Genomic DNA, 15,609 nt, shown 5'->3' with positions numbered 1-15,609 from the left:
TTATAATTGTAACTGGTATATCTGTGTTTGCATATCTAGAATTATTCCAGGGAGAATTGCTGGAATTTTGTCTCCAAGATGTCCATTTCATAAGCTTTCTTCATGTATGGCTGTTGCGGACATTCATTTGGGTCCTTGACATCATTTCCAGGACTCTCATTTGAAAAGGAAGGAAAATATGAAAACAACATGGTAAAAATACTATATCCATTCTTGTTTCCTTGCAGCCAGGTGGATGTTTCTGTGATGCTTCTTTGTTCATCTGACCAGTAGCTGAAGCACAACGTTTTTGAATGGTACAGTATATATTCCCAAACTGAAACATTTATACATATGAGAGAATCAGAAACTTGGAGTAGAATGGGATAGGTTGGAGACAACTGTTGTTCCAAAACTGTGAAAGCAGAATTGAAGCGAGGTGGGGGTGGGGGGTTGGCATTAGGACATTAGATAAAATCTCTTAAAAGGAAGTTGCTCCAGGGGACAATCATCCTGGAATAACAGAAGCATTGCCAGTTTGGTGCCAGCTTAGGCACACTTTCTTCCGCTTTCTTTTTCTGTTGTTCAGTGTTTCCAAGTAGATTGAACTCTACCCAATAGCCAGAATCTAGAGGACACTGTAGGATTTGTAATTCCATACCTTAAGTTAAATATTGTTTTTTCCTCATATTCTTTGTAATACTGTAGAAATTATTTTTCAGTCTCTCACACATTTTCCTTCTGCTTCTGGGACATTACATTTTTTAGTAGCAGCAGCTACTGGAGCAAAGGATCTCTCTCTCTCTCTCTCTCTCTCTCTCATTCTGTATATAGCCCCAACTGCCTTACATACAATTGAGGCTTTCCATGTTTCCATTTAACTTGTCTCTTTCTGTTTTTTTTTTTTTTTTTTCAGTGTTGTATGTGTAGCAGGCACTTGAGTTTATATGAATATGTTGGCTTGAGGTCAAGGGAGAGGTAGGGCAGGGAGAAAAAAGATGCAGCAACAAGTTTGAAACATGGTTGCTGCTAGCCAAGGATGTCCAAGTAGATTGGTGTGGCTTTGCCCAGAGCATGAAGGATCTTGTAGATTTCCTTAATGTTCAGCCGCTGCTGAGGTTCCCGCTGCCAACATCCCAGCATGATGTCATAAACTTCCTTGGGGCAGACCCGGGGTCTCTCCAAGACACGTCCTTGGGTGATACACTCAATAACCTGCAATGGGTAATATAGAAGATTAATTTTACATAATGTCTCCCTTATACATTTACTTATCTATTACTTTTATTTTTTTAACCAAACTGCCCCCTCCCATCTGCATGAGCTAGAGAATGCATTTCTAGATTTCTGTCATAACTGCCCCAAATATGATCTGTGCCAACAAGTCCTTGAATAGTCTTCAAAAATCCATACTTGCACAATGCAATGTATACTTTCAGTTTTGGAGAAAAAGTTGTGCACTCCTACACTAAGCCATGGTTTATTTAAATCATCATTTTTCTTATAGACAAGGACAATAATCAGGGCTTTGTGGGCTAATTTCTGGTTTATTTGCTCTTGTGTCTTTCCTTACGCATGTATGCATTGGTTAGAAGCCTAGGAGAAAAATCAAATCAGGAATATCTCAAGGAACCTCAAACAAACCATGCATCACATTAAGCCTCAATTACAACTGGTAAAGGAAACAATAAACATTATGGCTCAATGCAATGTGTGTTACCAGATTTTATGTCCTACACTCCAGCTGTTCTTTCTTCCATAAACCTTAATTAAAACTATCACAATATCACAACTCAAACTATGTCCTATCTGCACAGTCTTTCTCTTGTTTCCATTTCTGGTCACACTCGAACACAAGGAATGGCAACTTTCAGCATTTTGAAGCTAGTGTGGTCAACAGCCCAAAGGTCTGGCACAGAAATGGCCCATTTACACTCCATGACTCCATACAGCCCTAAGCCACTGTTACTTTTCTGGAACCTTTCAGACCAAACCATGAATTTCAATTTCCTACCATTTTGAATGTAAACATAAAATAGCCTTAATGTAATTAAATCAACCAAAAAAAGTGCCCCTTACCCAATATGAAAAAAGGTGGGGTGGGAATCCAAGGAATCTTATCCCTGCTCACATGCTCAGTGTTGATCTTATATACTCCATCCTTATTTCACTTACTGTAGCCTTTGGCCTCCCAAAACCCATTATACACATCCTGGGACCCAAAAGGCTTGTCTGCCTTTACTCTTGTGAAATGTTGGAAAAACTTAGAAGGTAGCTGTTCTGTATCAGAAAAGTAGAATTTCTTTTAGTTTTAGACCAATTTTAAGTGCCTTATCTACCCTGACACTGTGGGTTTAAAATCTTTGGTATCTTTCCTGTGCTATTCAGAAATTAGCTATATTTAATTATGGTTTTAAAAATATTCTTAGAAATTTTAAGATTTTAACTAACTTAGCATTCTGCAGAAACCAAAAAATGGGTGGATTCTAATTCTATAATAAATAAAATAAATATAAAATAAATAGATTGTGGTAGATTGATTAACTGCTGGGTTAAAGGTTATATTTGGTCCAAAGGTTGCTGCACTATGGATATCAAAACTTCTTTTTCTCACTGCCTACCCCACCAATGAAAGGGTTGGAAGCAGACAATTTTAGCAGATGACATACAGCCATGATGCAGGACATTGTCCTCACTTGGTTCTCCATTCTGAGGTCAACTTGGCCTCATTTTAGAAATGAAAGGGACACAAAACTCACTTCCCTTTGAATTACTTTCACACTGTGATGGAAGCAAAGAAGAAGGACCCAGACCTCATGACGCATACCGTAACAATTTCCATCTTTGACCAGCTGTTGAAGTGAATAACAGAAAAATGGAACAGTGGAGCTGTGCAAAGTAGTTCTTTCCAAAACATGCCAGGGGGATTATTCCCTTACCCCCCTCTCCACATACCATGGTTTGAACACTGTAGTCATATGACTGGCAGAAACTCTTTAGGCACTGAATCCAGCCCTTGCTCAATAAAGCAATCCAAATGAAAGCATCCCTGACAGATGGCTGTTCAGCTCACTTCAATATATCCGGTGGAGAAGAGGCTACCACTTCTTTGGGAACTAGTGCCACTTTAAAATTGCTGATCGTTAGGAAATGTTTCTTAATGTTCAATCAGATCTACCTTTCTATCACTTAAATACATTATTCCATGTCCTCTGAGAAGGTATAAAACAGATATTGGACCTCTGTCTCACATCCTTTCAAGAACTCCATGAATGCTACCGTATCTCCCCATCATTCCATCTTCTCTTCTCTTCACCTCAATCACTGCCTGTTGTGCTTGGTTTTCAACCCCTTGATTGTCTCTGTTGCCCTCCTTTGCAACAACAGAATTTCAAGAGCATCTCTGCATGTCACATTTCAGAAGGAAAATATACATTTTCTAACAAAATATTCTAAATCTAAATATTCTAAACAAACACAACATCTTGAGTTCTGCCAAGTGGCATACTCCCAGAATCTCTTCAGATCTGTATTGTTGAATTTGGGGCTGCATTCTCCTTCTACTCAAGTTGTTCATGGACACTCTGCCATGGGTCTGTGTGTGTGTGCAATATTTTAAATAGTGGTGCCAGGCTACATCAAAACTTTGAGGGATCAATACATTAGGCACAGGAGTACAGAACATTCCTCCAGCAAAAATGCCCACTTCTAATTTTTTAAATGGTCTAGTTTCTCAAAATTCTTTAATCACTTGGGAGGATTTAAGCAATCCCCAAAATCCCCTAAAATCCCAAAGAACCATTTTCAATCAGAGTGGACAAGGTAGGCTTCCTTTGACTGCTGACCAACTAAAAGTGACAGCATGGATTGGTCATGTTAATCTTCCTTTTAGCTAAAATCTACATGCACGATACCTCTGTATTTGACAGCTGGAACCAGGGCTGCTTTCCATATGTGAAGATCTCCCAGAGAATTACCCCAAAACTCCAGACATCGCTCTCTGTTGTGAATTTCCGGTACATGATGCTTTCAGGTGGCATCCAACGGATGGGGAGCATGGTGTGTCCTCCAACCTGCATTGACAAACATAAAAACAAACCTCTTTAGATGATCCAGAAAATAATCCATTTGCATACAATCCCAGCACCTTCCAGATAACCTTGCCTCAGCTAGGAACTTTCATCATGAAATGCTAGCTGATCACAAACAGGAAAATTTTGATCCAGAGTAGTGATCATTTCTGTGCCAGTGCCCATAGAAAATGCAGGGGAGAGAGTTCTCTGGGCTAGCTTTCCAGGTACAGGAAACCAAATGAGAAAATCATTTTAGATGAACATTTAAAGGTAGGTTGCAATGTATTTTAATTCACATTGGTCCCATTGGATGTAGCTTCTACAGATACAACTTTCTCCAGAGAGGAGAGTATAAATTCATCCATTTCTATCCAAGATATTTCAATTTTTGCTCTTCCCTTTTTCAGGCAGGTTTTTTTTAAAAGTAAAATTCATAAACTAGTGTCAACCCATATGAAGCTCTCATGCACGTAGACGAGTGACGTGCAGCTGCAGCCCTTGGGAGATGAGTTGGCTTTTATGTGCACTGCAATGATTATAGTATAACCAGCAAGATTAAAGATTTGCTGTATGCCTCAGAAGCATCGATGCTTACACAGCTCTTGAAACATCTGCATCAATCCCTAACCCCAGGGGACTGTTGGAAAAGGGGAACATTTTTGCAACTAGTTTTTCTTCCTTTCAGTTATTTCTGTGCACCAGGTGGATTCATTAGACAAGAAATACTGGAGAGCGAGGCTGAGCGGGGGGGGGGGGGACTACTGAATTTCAAGCAGTAATTTGAAGGAATATTGCAGAATCAAACAGAAATATCCAAGGTAACGTGGCCTTACCAAAGGAGCCCATGCTTCTTGGCTGAGTGTTTTTTTTTTTTTCCCTTCTCCTTAAAGGTGTCTATTTTTCTCTGTCATGGCTAGCTTCTGCCTATACAACGTTGCTGATGAAGTTCTGAGTTTTACAATTAAGTTTGAAGTTTTACATTAAGCTTTACAATGAACCGATGCATTGATTAATTAAGAGCTGCCTGAGAACACAGAAGGAAACAAGTATGCAGTTCTGTTGAAGACAGTACTAGATTAGGCACAAATTCTGGGCAGGGCTGTATCCAATAGCAGGTAGGAAGTGATGTATATAGCGTGTCTTTGAAAGCACATTATATACATAGCTGATTAATTCCATAGAGAGAACTGGAACAATATTTGTAACCTTCTTTAGTTACTGTATTATATATGTCTCTCTATAGCCATGGTCTACTTTTCACATTTTAGAATAATTTTGTTTGCAGATGAATCCTACAAGCATCAACATTTCAGACAGAACAGGGCATCATATACTTAATTAGGAGAACTCATGTATGGTTTGTGGATGATTATAATTCTCAGTATAATGAGCAGATGGATGAGGAACAAAACCCACTCCCCACCTCCACACATTAATGCTATATCAAAATCCACCTTTCAGTTCTGCATTATTTTTCCCTATGTGAGACGCTTTTGTTTTTGAGAATTTATTTTCAGTTTCTCTGTTTTGTTCCTGACCTGATGTCCAGAGAGTGACACTGTCAATACTGTGTTTTCTGTGATTCCCCTTTCTATCACCCTGAAGCCTTCCAGATTGGCCACAGTTCCCAATCTGAAAAAGCCACATTGCAGGCTGATGCTTTCCTTTGAGATTGAACAGAAGTGTGGCAAGCCAGGGAGACTGCAGACACCTGGACAGAGAGAGTTGTAAAATGAAACACACACGTACACACACACTATGCACCATCCATGATAATTTCAACCATATTCTCTGCCTTCAGGCTGAATGAGAACTGGCAGAAAAAGAACATAGTTTCTTTCTACATGACACTAAGATGCCCTGATTCTTCAACCACTGAACAGTTGCACAAATGGTTCCCTACCTGCTTATTTTTCCTCAAAACGAAATATGTGCTGTGTGCCTCCTCTATCACAGCACCTGTCCAATGGATCATCATCTCCCCTGATATTTGTTTGGCCCCTATCCTGATTAAAAGAACCTTAAAAACCTGGCTGTTTCCCCAGGCCTTAGGTTAGAGTAAATGATAGGTCACATGTCTGTTTTTTTTTTTAAAAAAAACCTGGTCTTTCTTCTAGCATTTGTCATTTTAAAAATTATATTTTATGACTGTTTTACTGAGTCATTGCAGAGTTGGACACCCTTATACAGTATATTTCTAAATAAATAAAACTTATCAAGCTATGTTTCAGGAAGACAAAGCCCAACATAATCAACTTTTTCAGAGACCTCTTGCTGACCAATGCCCCTCTAGTAGGTGTTCAGTTTATAAATCAACTTGACCCAACATCTAGAACAAATGGAAAATGTGGCACGTTCACAGACCACTCAGAGATGGCAGGTTCTCGCATTTTGTTGTAAATTTACTGCTTCAACTCACTTGAGGTTAATGAAGATTAACATGGTTCGATGAACATAAACAAAAATGGAGCTAAAAAAATCAGAAAACTAATCACAATCTGAGATGGAGGCCATATCACAGAGAGTTGAAAAAGGTAGACATTGGCAATAAGGACATTTGTGGGGAGATTAAAGGTATTCCATTTTGGGAAAAAAGGGTTTTGTCTAGGGAATTAGTTTCTGGGGGGTTGGATTTGTGGATTTGTTGTTGTTGTTTGTTTTCTGGAAGATATAGAAATCAAATAAATAAGATCCAGGTCATGTATCTTGTCACCAGTGAGCTTAGCCTGAAGAAAAAAACTACAGTATAAGGACAATTCATTTAATTTGGTAATTTGTAACTTCATTTTTTTCCTGAAGTTTTTATAGGTTTTGAGAAATATGCATTTCTTGTTTTTCTTTTTTAATTGTATTTCAGCCATTTCATACAGAGGGCAGCTGCATCATATGATTCTAAATATTATACACTTTGAAATACTATTGTATAAACCGATCCTAGGAAGCTGAATTGAGATTTCCTTTCCCTAAATTTATTTCCTATAAGAGGGTGGGTGGGATGAAAACCTATTTCTTTTTGGTGGCAGAGATTAGAAGGATATCCATCTTCTTTCAGAAAGAGGTAACTAAACTAAATCTAATCACCTCAGCTCCTTCAAAATGATCCCATCTCTATCTTTCATTTTGGGTAGTGAATCACCCACTGAGCTTGGGATGTTGAGTGGAAGAGCAATGGGATTGATCACCTTCCTTCTAGCATGCATTAATTATCTTGGGACTTCATAGGTTATCTAATACTCGAAGTCTTCTTGTTGTGAAATTAGTAATCATTTCAATAACACTCATTGCTTCTGAGTGGATCAGGGTACTTCTTATTCAGTCTAATTGAAATGGCCTGTTTTATTTATATTTATATATCTATAGATATATCTCTCTATCTCTCTATCTCTCTATCTCTCTATCTCTCTATCTGTGGTTAATCTAAATTGTGAAAAGAGAAAAAGTAAAGTTTACTTCAGTACAGAAAAGCAGTACAAATGTTGTAAACTATTACCATCCAAGTATTTTTTTTTAATGAAGTGACTAAAAATCTCAGCATTCAGGCTAATGATACATCTTTCAATATAGCAGACTGATACATTGTTGTTTGTTGGGGACAAAAATTAAAGAAGAAACAGAATGGATCACCTGTACATTCAAGTTAGCAAAAGATTATTGTTTAGAGTCATGCAAATATTTTATTAAATGCTCTGTTAATGCTGTGCTAACATTGGCCTTGTGATTTCTCAAACATTTTCTCTCTCACAAAACAGACTTGTGTTTCCAGGGTGGTTGAGATTTCTTCAAATTATATTTTTATTTCCTTACATTTTTATTTCCTTGAGCTTACTTTCTTCTTGGAGATGGCAGGTGGTGCTACTATTAGTGTGTTCTTTGACTCTGTCAACCTCGTGGGGTAAACCAGATAGGAAAGTCTGAAAGTACAATCCTCCCCCTATGTCTCCTTTATAGCCGGAGAAACTAGGGAGGGTCTCTTCTGAGCAGTTGCTCCACCCACTATCCATCTGTGGGCTATGCTGTCTCTTATCTGACCATTTCCTTGGCAGTGATTCTTTGCTCAGTCTCCCAAGGTCTTTCCCACATACCATTGCAGACTCATATTTCTTTTCTTCTGAAGTCTCCCTGGCTGCCCACCCTTCCCAAGCTGGAAAAGACCCAAGGGAGGAGTTCCCTTCCTTGGGATTTAATGGAAAGGTGGGAAGCCAAGGAGGCTGAAGACAGCTGTAGAGAGGATTACATTAAAAATGTTCTGGACATTTGTAAACACTCCTTGGCCACTTAGTGATCAAATAACTAAGAAAAAGCACCATTTTCTACCAAAATTTCACTGAAATCTCTTTTCTTTTAAAAGAAATTTCTTACATAAATCCTGCATGAGAAAATAGTTTAGGAAGTGATGTGAATAAGGACCTTAGATAGAACTTACTAGATCTTAAATGTAAGGCATAAAATACATAGAATGAGTGTTGCACTAGCTTATTTAAGAAGTATGCTCTATGCTGAGATGCTATCATTTAGAAGTGAAAAGAGAATACATTTTCCTTCAGTGCAAGAAATTCTAAAGATAGGTGTAGCTAAAAGACAGCATGAACAGTCCACACTTGGACTGTTTTAGATTCTTCACCACTTGGATTCTTTATTTTTACCTCTATTTATATTATTTATTACTGTATTTTATTTTGTGTATTTAGGGTTATGGTTTTTAATCGATTGTTGTAAACCACCCAGAGCCCCTGATGGGAGGAGATGGGTAGGGATAAATTAGATAAATACATAAAAATAAATAAATGAAACAGGGGGCTGAAATGATATTTACTAGAAACATGCAATCCTATTTATAGCTATTCTGTTTTTAAAAATCCCATTGACCTTATGCGGCTTACTCCCAAATTTATTTATGTATTTATTTATTAAATTTATATCACCTCCCATCTCCCCCAATGGATTGGGATTATCCAGGATTGCAATCATCTTTACAGTTCAATCCTATTCATGGCTATGGAATTCCTACGGAAATCAGTAGGATTCACTTCCAGGTAAAATAATATAGGAGAAATGTGGCATACTATAGGAGAAAAACATAGCAACTTCAGATAATAAAATGACAGCATACACTTAAATATCCTTACTCATATATAAGTCCCGCAGAGATCAACAAGAACTACTCCCAGGTTTATGTAGGATTATTGCAGTTTATTCCTTTACAGACCATTAAAAAGAGAAAGATTTACGCAGATAACATTTGAATTAAATATTGTAGAATTACAGGAGAAGAACTGATCTGACAGATAGAAACCTGTAATCTTTTCATGATATTAATATAACACTAAAAGACAAAAAGTTGAGTAAGAAATGTCAGGCATATGGCAGCATGCCGGAACTAGCAAGGAAAGAAATATTAGGAGAAAGCATATTTGAAAAGCAGCATAAAACACATCCATCTGGAACAATGAAAAGCATATTAAATCTAGGTTCAAGATGAGGAAAAAAACTGGACAGCTTAGTCTTGTGTAAATATACTGTAGAAAATATACTGTAGAAATAAAATATACTAGAAGCAACCAACCCCCAGGAAAAAAAAAAAATGGGCATGGGGTAGAGAGATTAAGTGAGCCCTTCACTGTGAGTTTGCCTTTTCTATGATTGGGGTTGAGTTTGTTTTTGACTGCCATTACTTTTCTTATTTTTCTTATTGTGTATTGTTTGGTTTCAACCCTATGTGTATAACCCAAAGTCACAACTGTGAGGCAAGTGGCTATGTAAATTGATTAATTATTAAATAAATACCACTACTACCACCCAAAACAATTGAAGTAGCATTAATTTATAAAATGGCCAAAAAGGTGTAGGAAAGAGTTAATTCCTTCTATGCAAAAAGCAGTCATTCATTTGTTCATTCATTCATTCATTCATTTTGCAACAGGTAATAAAAAAGAAATTGCAAATCAGTTTGTTACCCAGCACAAAATACTGTGGGCAAGATTCACCCATTCTTAGGAGGAAGCAGAAAATGGGTCTGATCATGCAAAGAACAGAAGGTGAGACTTTTGTAATTGTGCCCTTGTGTCTCACAACTGAGGGAGATAAGATTTGTGGGATGATTGTCAGTGAACCACTCCTCAGACACATGTGAAAGACTGGAGCATGATGTCTCCATTGATCCCAGAGACATTCCTGTTTGGAAACTGGAAACAGTGCCACGAGCCTATACAGCTCATCCATTAGCCCAACCAAGAGGAACAGGGATCATCTTCAAGATGTTGGACCAAATTTATTATCTCAAATAGTGGGTTTGAGAGAAAGAGAAAGAATGAGGAGAATGAGGGAGAATGTGACAAAAAAATAGCCGAAAGCCATCTCATGAGTTCATGCCAATGGTTAAATTTAAACTAGAATTTCCTTAGCTCTGCTCTGCTATAAAAATTCAAGTATGAAAATATAAGGAGTAAAAAATGAGACACTGGTTTCCCCTAAAATGCTCCACCAAAAACCAAAAAGGCAGACAAATTAAGCCAGGTCCATTCACTTGCCCAACCACAGTGCATTTGGACCCTTGCAGAAATGGCCCAATCCAATGAGCACAAATTTCCAGCGACCAGAGAAAATGTGTATTGCCAAAGGCGCTGGAAGAAAACTGCAGAGTTAAGCAAGCCTCGGTATGAGAACTGCCTCTATTTTCCCCTCTTTTATAAAGTCAATTTACATTTCATGTCCTTGGCTCTGGAGAGAATCATTATGTGTTTCTGATACATGGAAGCTGAGCATTTGCACTAGTCAATCAATCAATCTGGTGTGTGTATGTGTGTGTGTCTGTGTGTGTGTGTTTGAAAGAGATAGAGAGAGTGAGGAGTTGCAGGTTCTTGCAGTACCAGGGACAGATGTGAGCTAGGAATAGAAATGAGAATACAAAACAAGTCAGATGTTAGTTCTGGTCTATAATGATCAACCATATGCTGTACTAAAGGTAAATTTGCTGGTTTTAAAAGATAAGCTTGCACAGATCATGGTAAATTCTTCTTAATCAATTGCTTTGCCTCTCAGAAGTGTGTCCAGCCATGAGGCAGTGAGGCAGCTTCTGAAGGTGTAGAAATGGTTTCTGTGCATATTCTGGAGCTATCTTTGATGAGCAAGATGAAACCTTGTTGCCACTCTACCTGTTAGACAGGGTACCATGAACCTTCGGGAGGGCAGTTTGAAGGGACACATTGCTCAAACTATCACACTTCTCTTCCAAAGATTAGCACACTTCTATTAAAAACCCTTTCAGTTTGTGGCCAGGCCAGGCATCAACATCTGGCATTAACAGGCAAAAGCCAGGATCAGAGGCTTGGGGGGATCTGCCAGGCATCATAAATAGCTGCTCAGGAGGTGCTGAACTGGGAACCAAACCCTTCTTTCTCTCTTAAAGGCATTAAGATGGTAGTGGCCATCACACTGTGAGTGGCCTCATCAACAAGCCGTGAAAAGGGGAACTGCCCCCATACCCAATACTTTGGAAAGGTGGCAGTAATAGAACACCATCTAGGCTAATATCCTTGAACTGGAAGGCTTTCAAACCAAATGAACTTCTGTTCAGGCTAAATTTTATTTTAGATGGTTCACTTTTATTTTTTCTGTTACCAGTTCAACATATTGCATGAGTAGCTCCAGAACTCGTTCATAGTATGATGCAAGACTTAAATAGGGATGAATGCCATCAACATAATTAAGAAATCCCAACTAAAAGCTCACCACTATGCCTATATGGTTTCTTCTTCTCACTCCCTGTAGCTGTTCAAGTGATAAAATGAAAGCCTTTGGAAACTCCATCAGCCATGAATTCTCAGCACCATCTTCTGAAACCTACCTGCCTAGAATTAATGGAGCCAGTCCCCAAATGTCCCTTGTGCAGTCCATCCCAGCAAGGGCATCTAAAGGATGCTGTGGTAATTGGTACTGAAAACACTGAGAAACCAAGCTGAACCAACCAAGGTGCCTTTCAATGAAGTTCATCTACTAAGGCAGCCAAAGCTATTTCCCTTCAATGTCACATATCAATACAGATTGCAATGGATCCATGTGTGTCTATCACTCTCTGTGTAGGTATATGTGTAAGTATGTCTCTCTCTCTATACACACACACACACACACACATATATATATAATAAAATATATACATATAAAATATATGTGCAACTGGACATTATCTACAGAATTATCTACAAAATTAATTACATATTAATCTTCATTCATATAGTTGGTTTTGTTGTAAGCTTACAAAATATTAAATGAATGTGCCTATATTTGTTATTTCAGTAGATAACCTTTGAGAGATCCACCTTACAAATTGTGGAACAAGTCCATTCCACAGAACGTAGGCAAAAGCTTCACTTCAAGGAAGCAGTTCAAAGAGGCCCTTTGCTCAGATATCTGACAAACTGATCCACCTCTTTGAAGATCTGCAGAGCTATATTCTCAGCCCAATACACAGCAAGTGTCCCAAGTAAGTTTGTATCATAGGTTTGTTCAAAGACATTAGGCTATTGACACTTCTATTTTCATGTGCTTTCTTAAAGAAACCAAGCATTGAATTTCCTTGCATAATCAGTCTTCATCTAAGATACTAGTAATTTAACAGCCAAGAGGCACAAGCAGTGGGAAATCAAGTCAGTACTTCCTTGAAGATAATACTATCATGTATTAAAATCAGAGGTAGGCACAAATGGTCTTTTGAAATTCTGCCAAATTTGTGGGGGGGGGAAAGAATCCCCCAATTGCTTACTGAGAAAATTATGCGCCAACAACTTCTTATGGATGACAGCAACACTGCTACTGAAAAAGCTCCATAGGAGGAGTTGCCTCTTGATGTCTTACTTCAGACTGAATGAAATTAATAGAAGCAAGCTGTAGTAGAGAGGAGTTTAGAATGAAAAACAGGATCTTTCTACGTTTCTTCTGGCCATCTCATCACTAAATAACTAAACAACAAGAACAAGAACAACCCACCACACTCCACTCATGAGATTTTTACCTAAATTCTCCACTGTTTTGAAAGAAATTTAAAAGGAAATTCTCTTTTGCCAACTAAGAGAACTGGTAAAAAAGTAAATATTCTTTCTCTGCATTACTTAAAACTTATGATAACATGTTACAAGTTCATAGATTTCAGGAAGGAGGTAAAAATTATTAGTGCAGGCTGAAATGACAAGATGTATACATTTAAGGAAAATACAATACAACTAGAAAACACCATTGATCCAAATAGATAGATAATAGATAGATGTATTAATTAGCTGAATGGCCATAAGCTAAAGGGATACCAAATCAGCAGAAACTATGCAATAATTAAGAGGAGGAAAGCCATGCATGTAAGCTAAAAATAGAGATATTGTGAATTATTCTACGCTTTAAACTAAGGCCTGTCTCTTAAAAATAAAATAAAACAACAAAAACAAAAACAAAACCTTTTTTGGTTCAGTTGCATTGTGCTTGGATTATGGCCCATAATGCTGAAATCAGCTTAAATTTAATTGAGTTAATTTACAAGATGGGACACAGCCCTTCCCCATTATTTCCTTTTCTGTGCCTCTGCTCTGTTAGGTTTGTTTTTATCCCACAGTTCTGAGCAATCCTAATGAGCCATTAAGAAGCTGCCAATTACCCATGCAAATGAAGAGGTGTAGACTGGCAGGGGTTATTGCTAGAAGTAAAGACTGTAACCTCAAAAGAGGCTGAGATAAATCACTTCAGCTCCACAATACAACCAAACTCAAGGATTCCCTCCTACATCCACTGTTTAGAAATGCCAGTAATAACTTGGAGGATAATTAATGTCTTCATTATGCCATTTGTTCAGGAAGGAAAGAAGGAAGGAAGGAAGGAAGGAAGGAAGGAAGGAAGGAAGGAAGGAAGGAAGGAAGGAAGGAAGGATCAGAAAGCTTTACAGCCATATTTACAAAACTTCTGGAGTGTTCTCTGATGTTCAAAGCTTGGAGGTGGTGCTGTATGGTCCAAAGATTATTTCAGTGTTTTTTTTTATGGGTGAAATAGGCCTTGCTCAGGCTGAGTGAAGCCAGAAGGTCATGATGTCAGGAGATCCATTGTCATTTGATTCTCCAGGCCTGAAGAATGATCATCTACCCCAGTAAAAGCCTGGCTGAGAAGTCTTGGAATTCCCTCCTATAGCCAGCAGCCCGAGTAGAGACAGTGTTTGATCCATAAACTTTTAGTTAGTGTGAAATTATGCCTGACAACTTCCTTAGAGTAACTGCATGTGAACATATCCTTGAATTTACTTAAGTAAGCTGTGATTGTCCATTATTCTCTGTACTTCCTCAATAGCATACAGAAACAATCAACACTGAATTTTTATTTATTTATTTACTTATCAAATTTGTCACTGCCTATCTCCTCCCACCAGGGGGTCTCTGGGCTGTTTACAACATTATAATTTGTTGTAAATTATATATTCTTTTATAAATTGCCAATTTATAAAAGAATTATTTGATTCTTTTGTAAATTGGCAATTTCCTGGGACAATGTGTATGTCTACAGTTTATAACTGTTCCTGTATTACTTCCTTCTACTGCATGGGAATCCCACAATCTGCAGTCCATATGCAATGTCCATGAGGTGTGTGCATAAATGGGTGCAGGTGCAAATTCCAACTACTACTGTGTGTGGTACTTGAGTCCAAAAAATTTGCCAAACTTTGACAGTGGTACATCAGGAATATTAAGAAATAAGGCAACAAACTGTTCAGACCTTTAAAGATCCTGGAAGACCCATCACCCTCATCAGCCCTTATACAAACTGCATAGAAAAATATAACTCCTGTCTTCTACTTTAAGAACCTATCAGGGCCTTTATGACATCATCATACAGTAGGTCCACCAATCTCAATGCCCATTTCATTCCCATTTGCCTGCCTAGAACTGTTACACCTTAGAGATGAGGATGAGAACTTCTGCTTAACAGGCTTGCAGGATCAATAATTAAATAAGCATATAGAGGGGAGCAATCACAATGGAAAATAAATAAATAAATAATCCCTGTATTGTTCCACAGTCTGCTAACATCTCCCTAAAATGCAATGCTCTTTAGAAGTCACAAAATGTATGTTGTTGTATTACTGTTCAGGCTGAACTCTTTGTCCTTCTCAAACCACAATCCTCAGTCTTCTTCATACTGATTGTCTTTCTCCCAGATTGATTCTGAATCATATTAGTATCAGCCAGTTTCTAAATGAGATTAGTATGATGATGAATTAAACAAACCATCCATTCAGTACACATACGCACCCAGAGAGAAGCATACAGCCCTCTGGATGCTACCTAAAAGCAGTTCTGCCTTGGCATTCATTATAATAATATTCAAATTTTATTGGGCTTAACTGTTTTGAAATCTCTTTTCTTTTAGATACAAAAAGCATGGATTGAAAGTCAAAAGAAAGACTGGGGAACACCATACAAACAACAGCCTTGGAAATTTTCTGCCTCATTAACTTTGGTCTTTGTAGGGTGATAAGTCCTGAAGACTGTTCAGTTGACACCTACAGAGTCATACAGTGTTAAAGCTTGAA

General features: G+C 37.9%; 1 protein-coding gene across 3 annotated transcripts in view; it reads right to left on the bottom strand.

The window, feature by feature from the left end:
* Positions 1–433: 433 nt before the first annotated feature.
* NTRK3 (neurotrophic receptor tyrosine kinase 3) overlaps positions 434–15,609 on the bottom strand; it is a 383,693-nt gene continuing 368,517 nt past the window's right edge. For all 3 annotated transcript variants that reach the window (XM_063314185.1, XM_063314186.1, XM_063314183.1), the window contains exons 16-17: positions 3,894–4,052; positions 434–1,194 (exon numbers count right to left, since the gene is read on the bottom strand). In XM_063314185.1, the coding sequence (XP_063170255.1) occupies positions 1,009–1,194; positions 3,894–4,052 (345 nt within the window). In that variant the 3' untranslated portion in view covers positions 434–1,008. The remainder of the gene's footprint in view (positions 1,195–3,893; positions 4,053–15,609) is intronic.

The sequence above is a fragment of the Candoia aspera genome, chromosome 13 (assembly GCF_035149785.1).
Source record: "Candoia aspera isolate rCanAsp1 chromosome 13, rCanAsp1.hap2, whole genome shotgun sequence".
Taxonomy (NCBI): domain Eukaryota; kingdom Metazoa; phylum Chordata; class Lepidosauria; order Squamata; family Boidae; genus Candoia; species Candoia aspera.
This window is presented reverse-complemented; position numbering and strand designations above follow the sequence as displayed.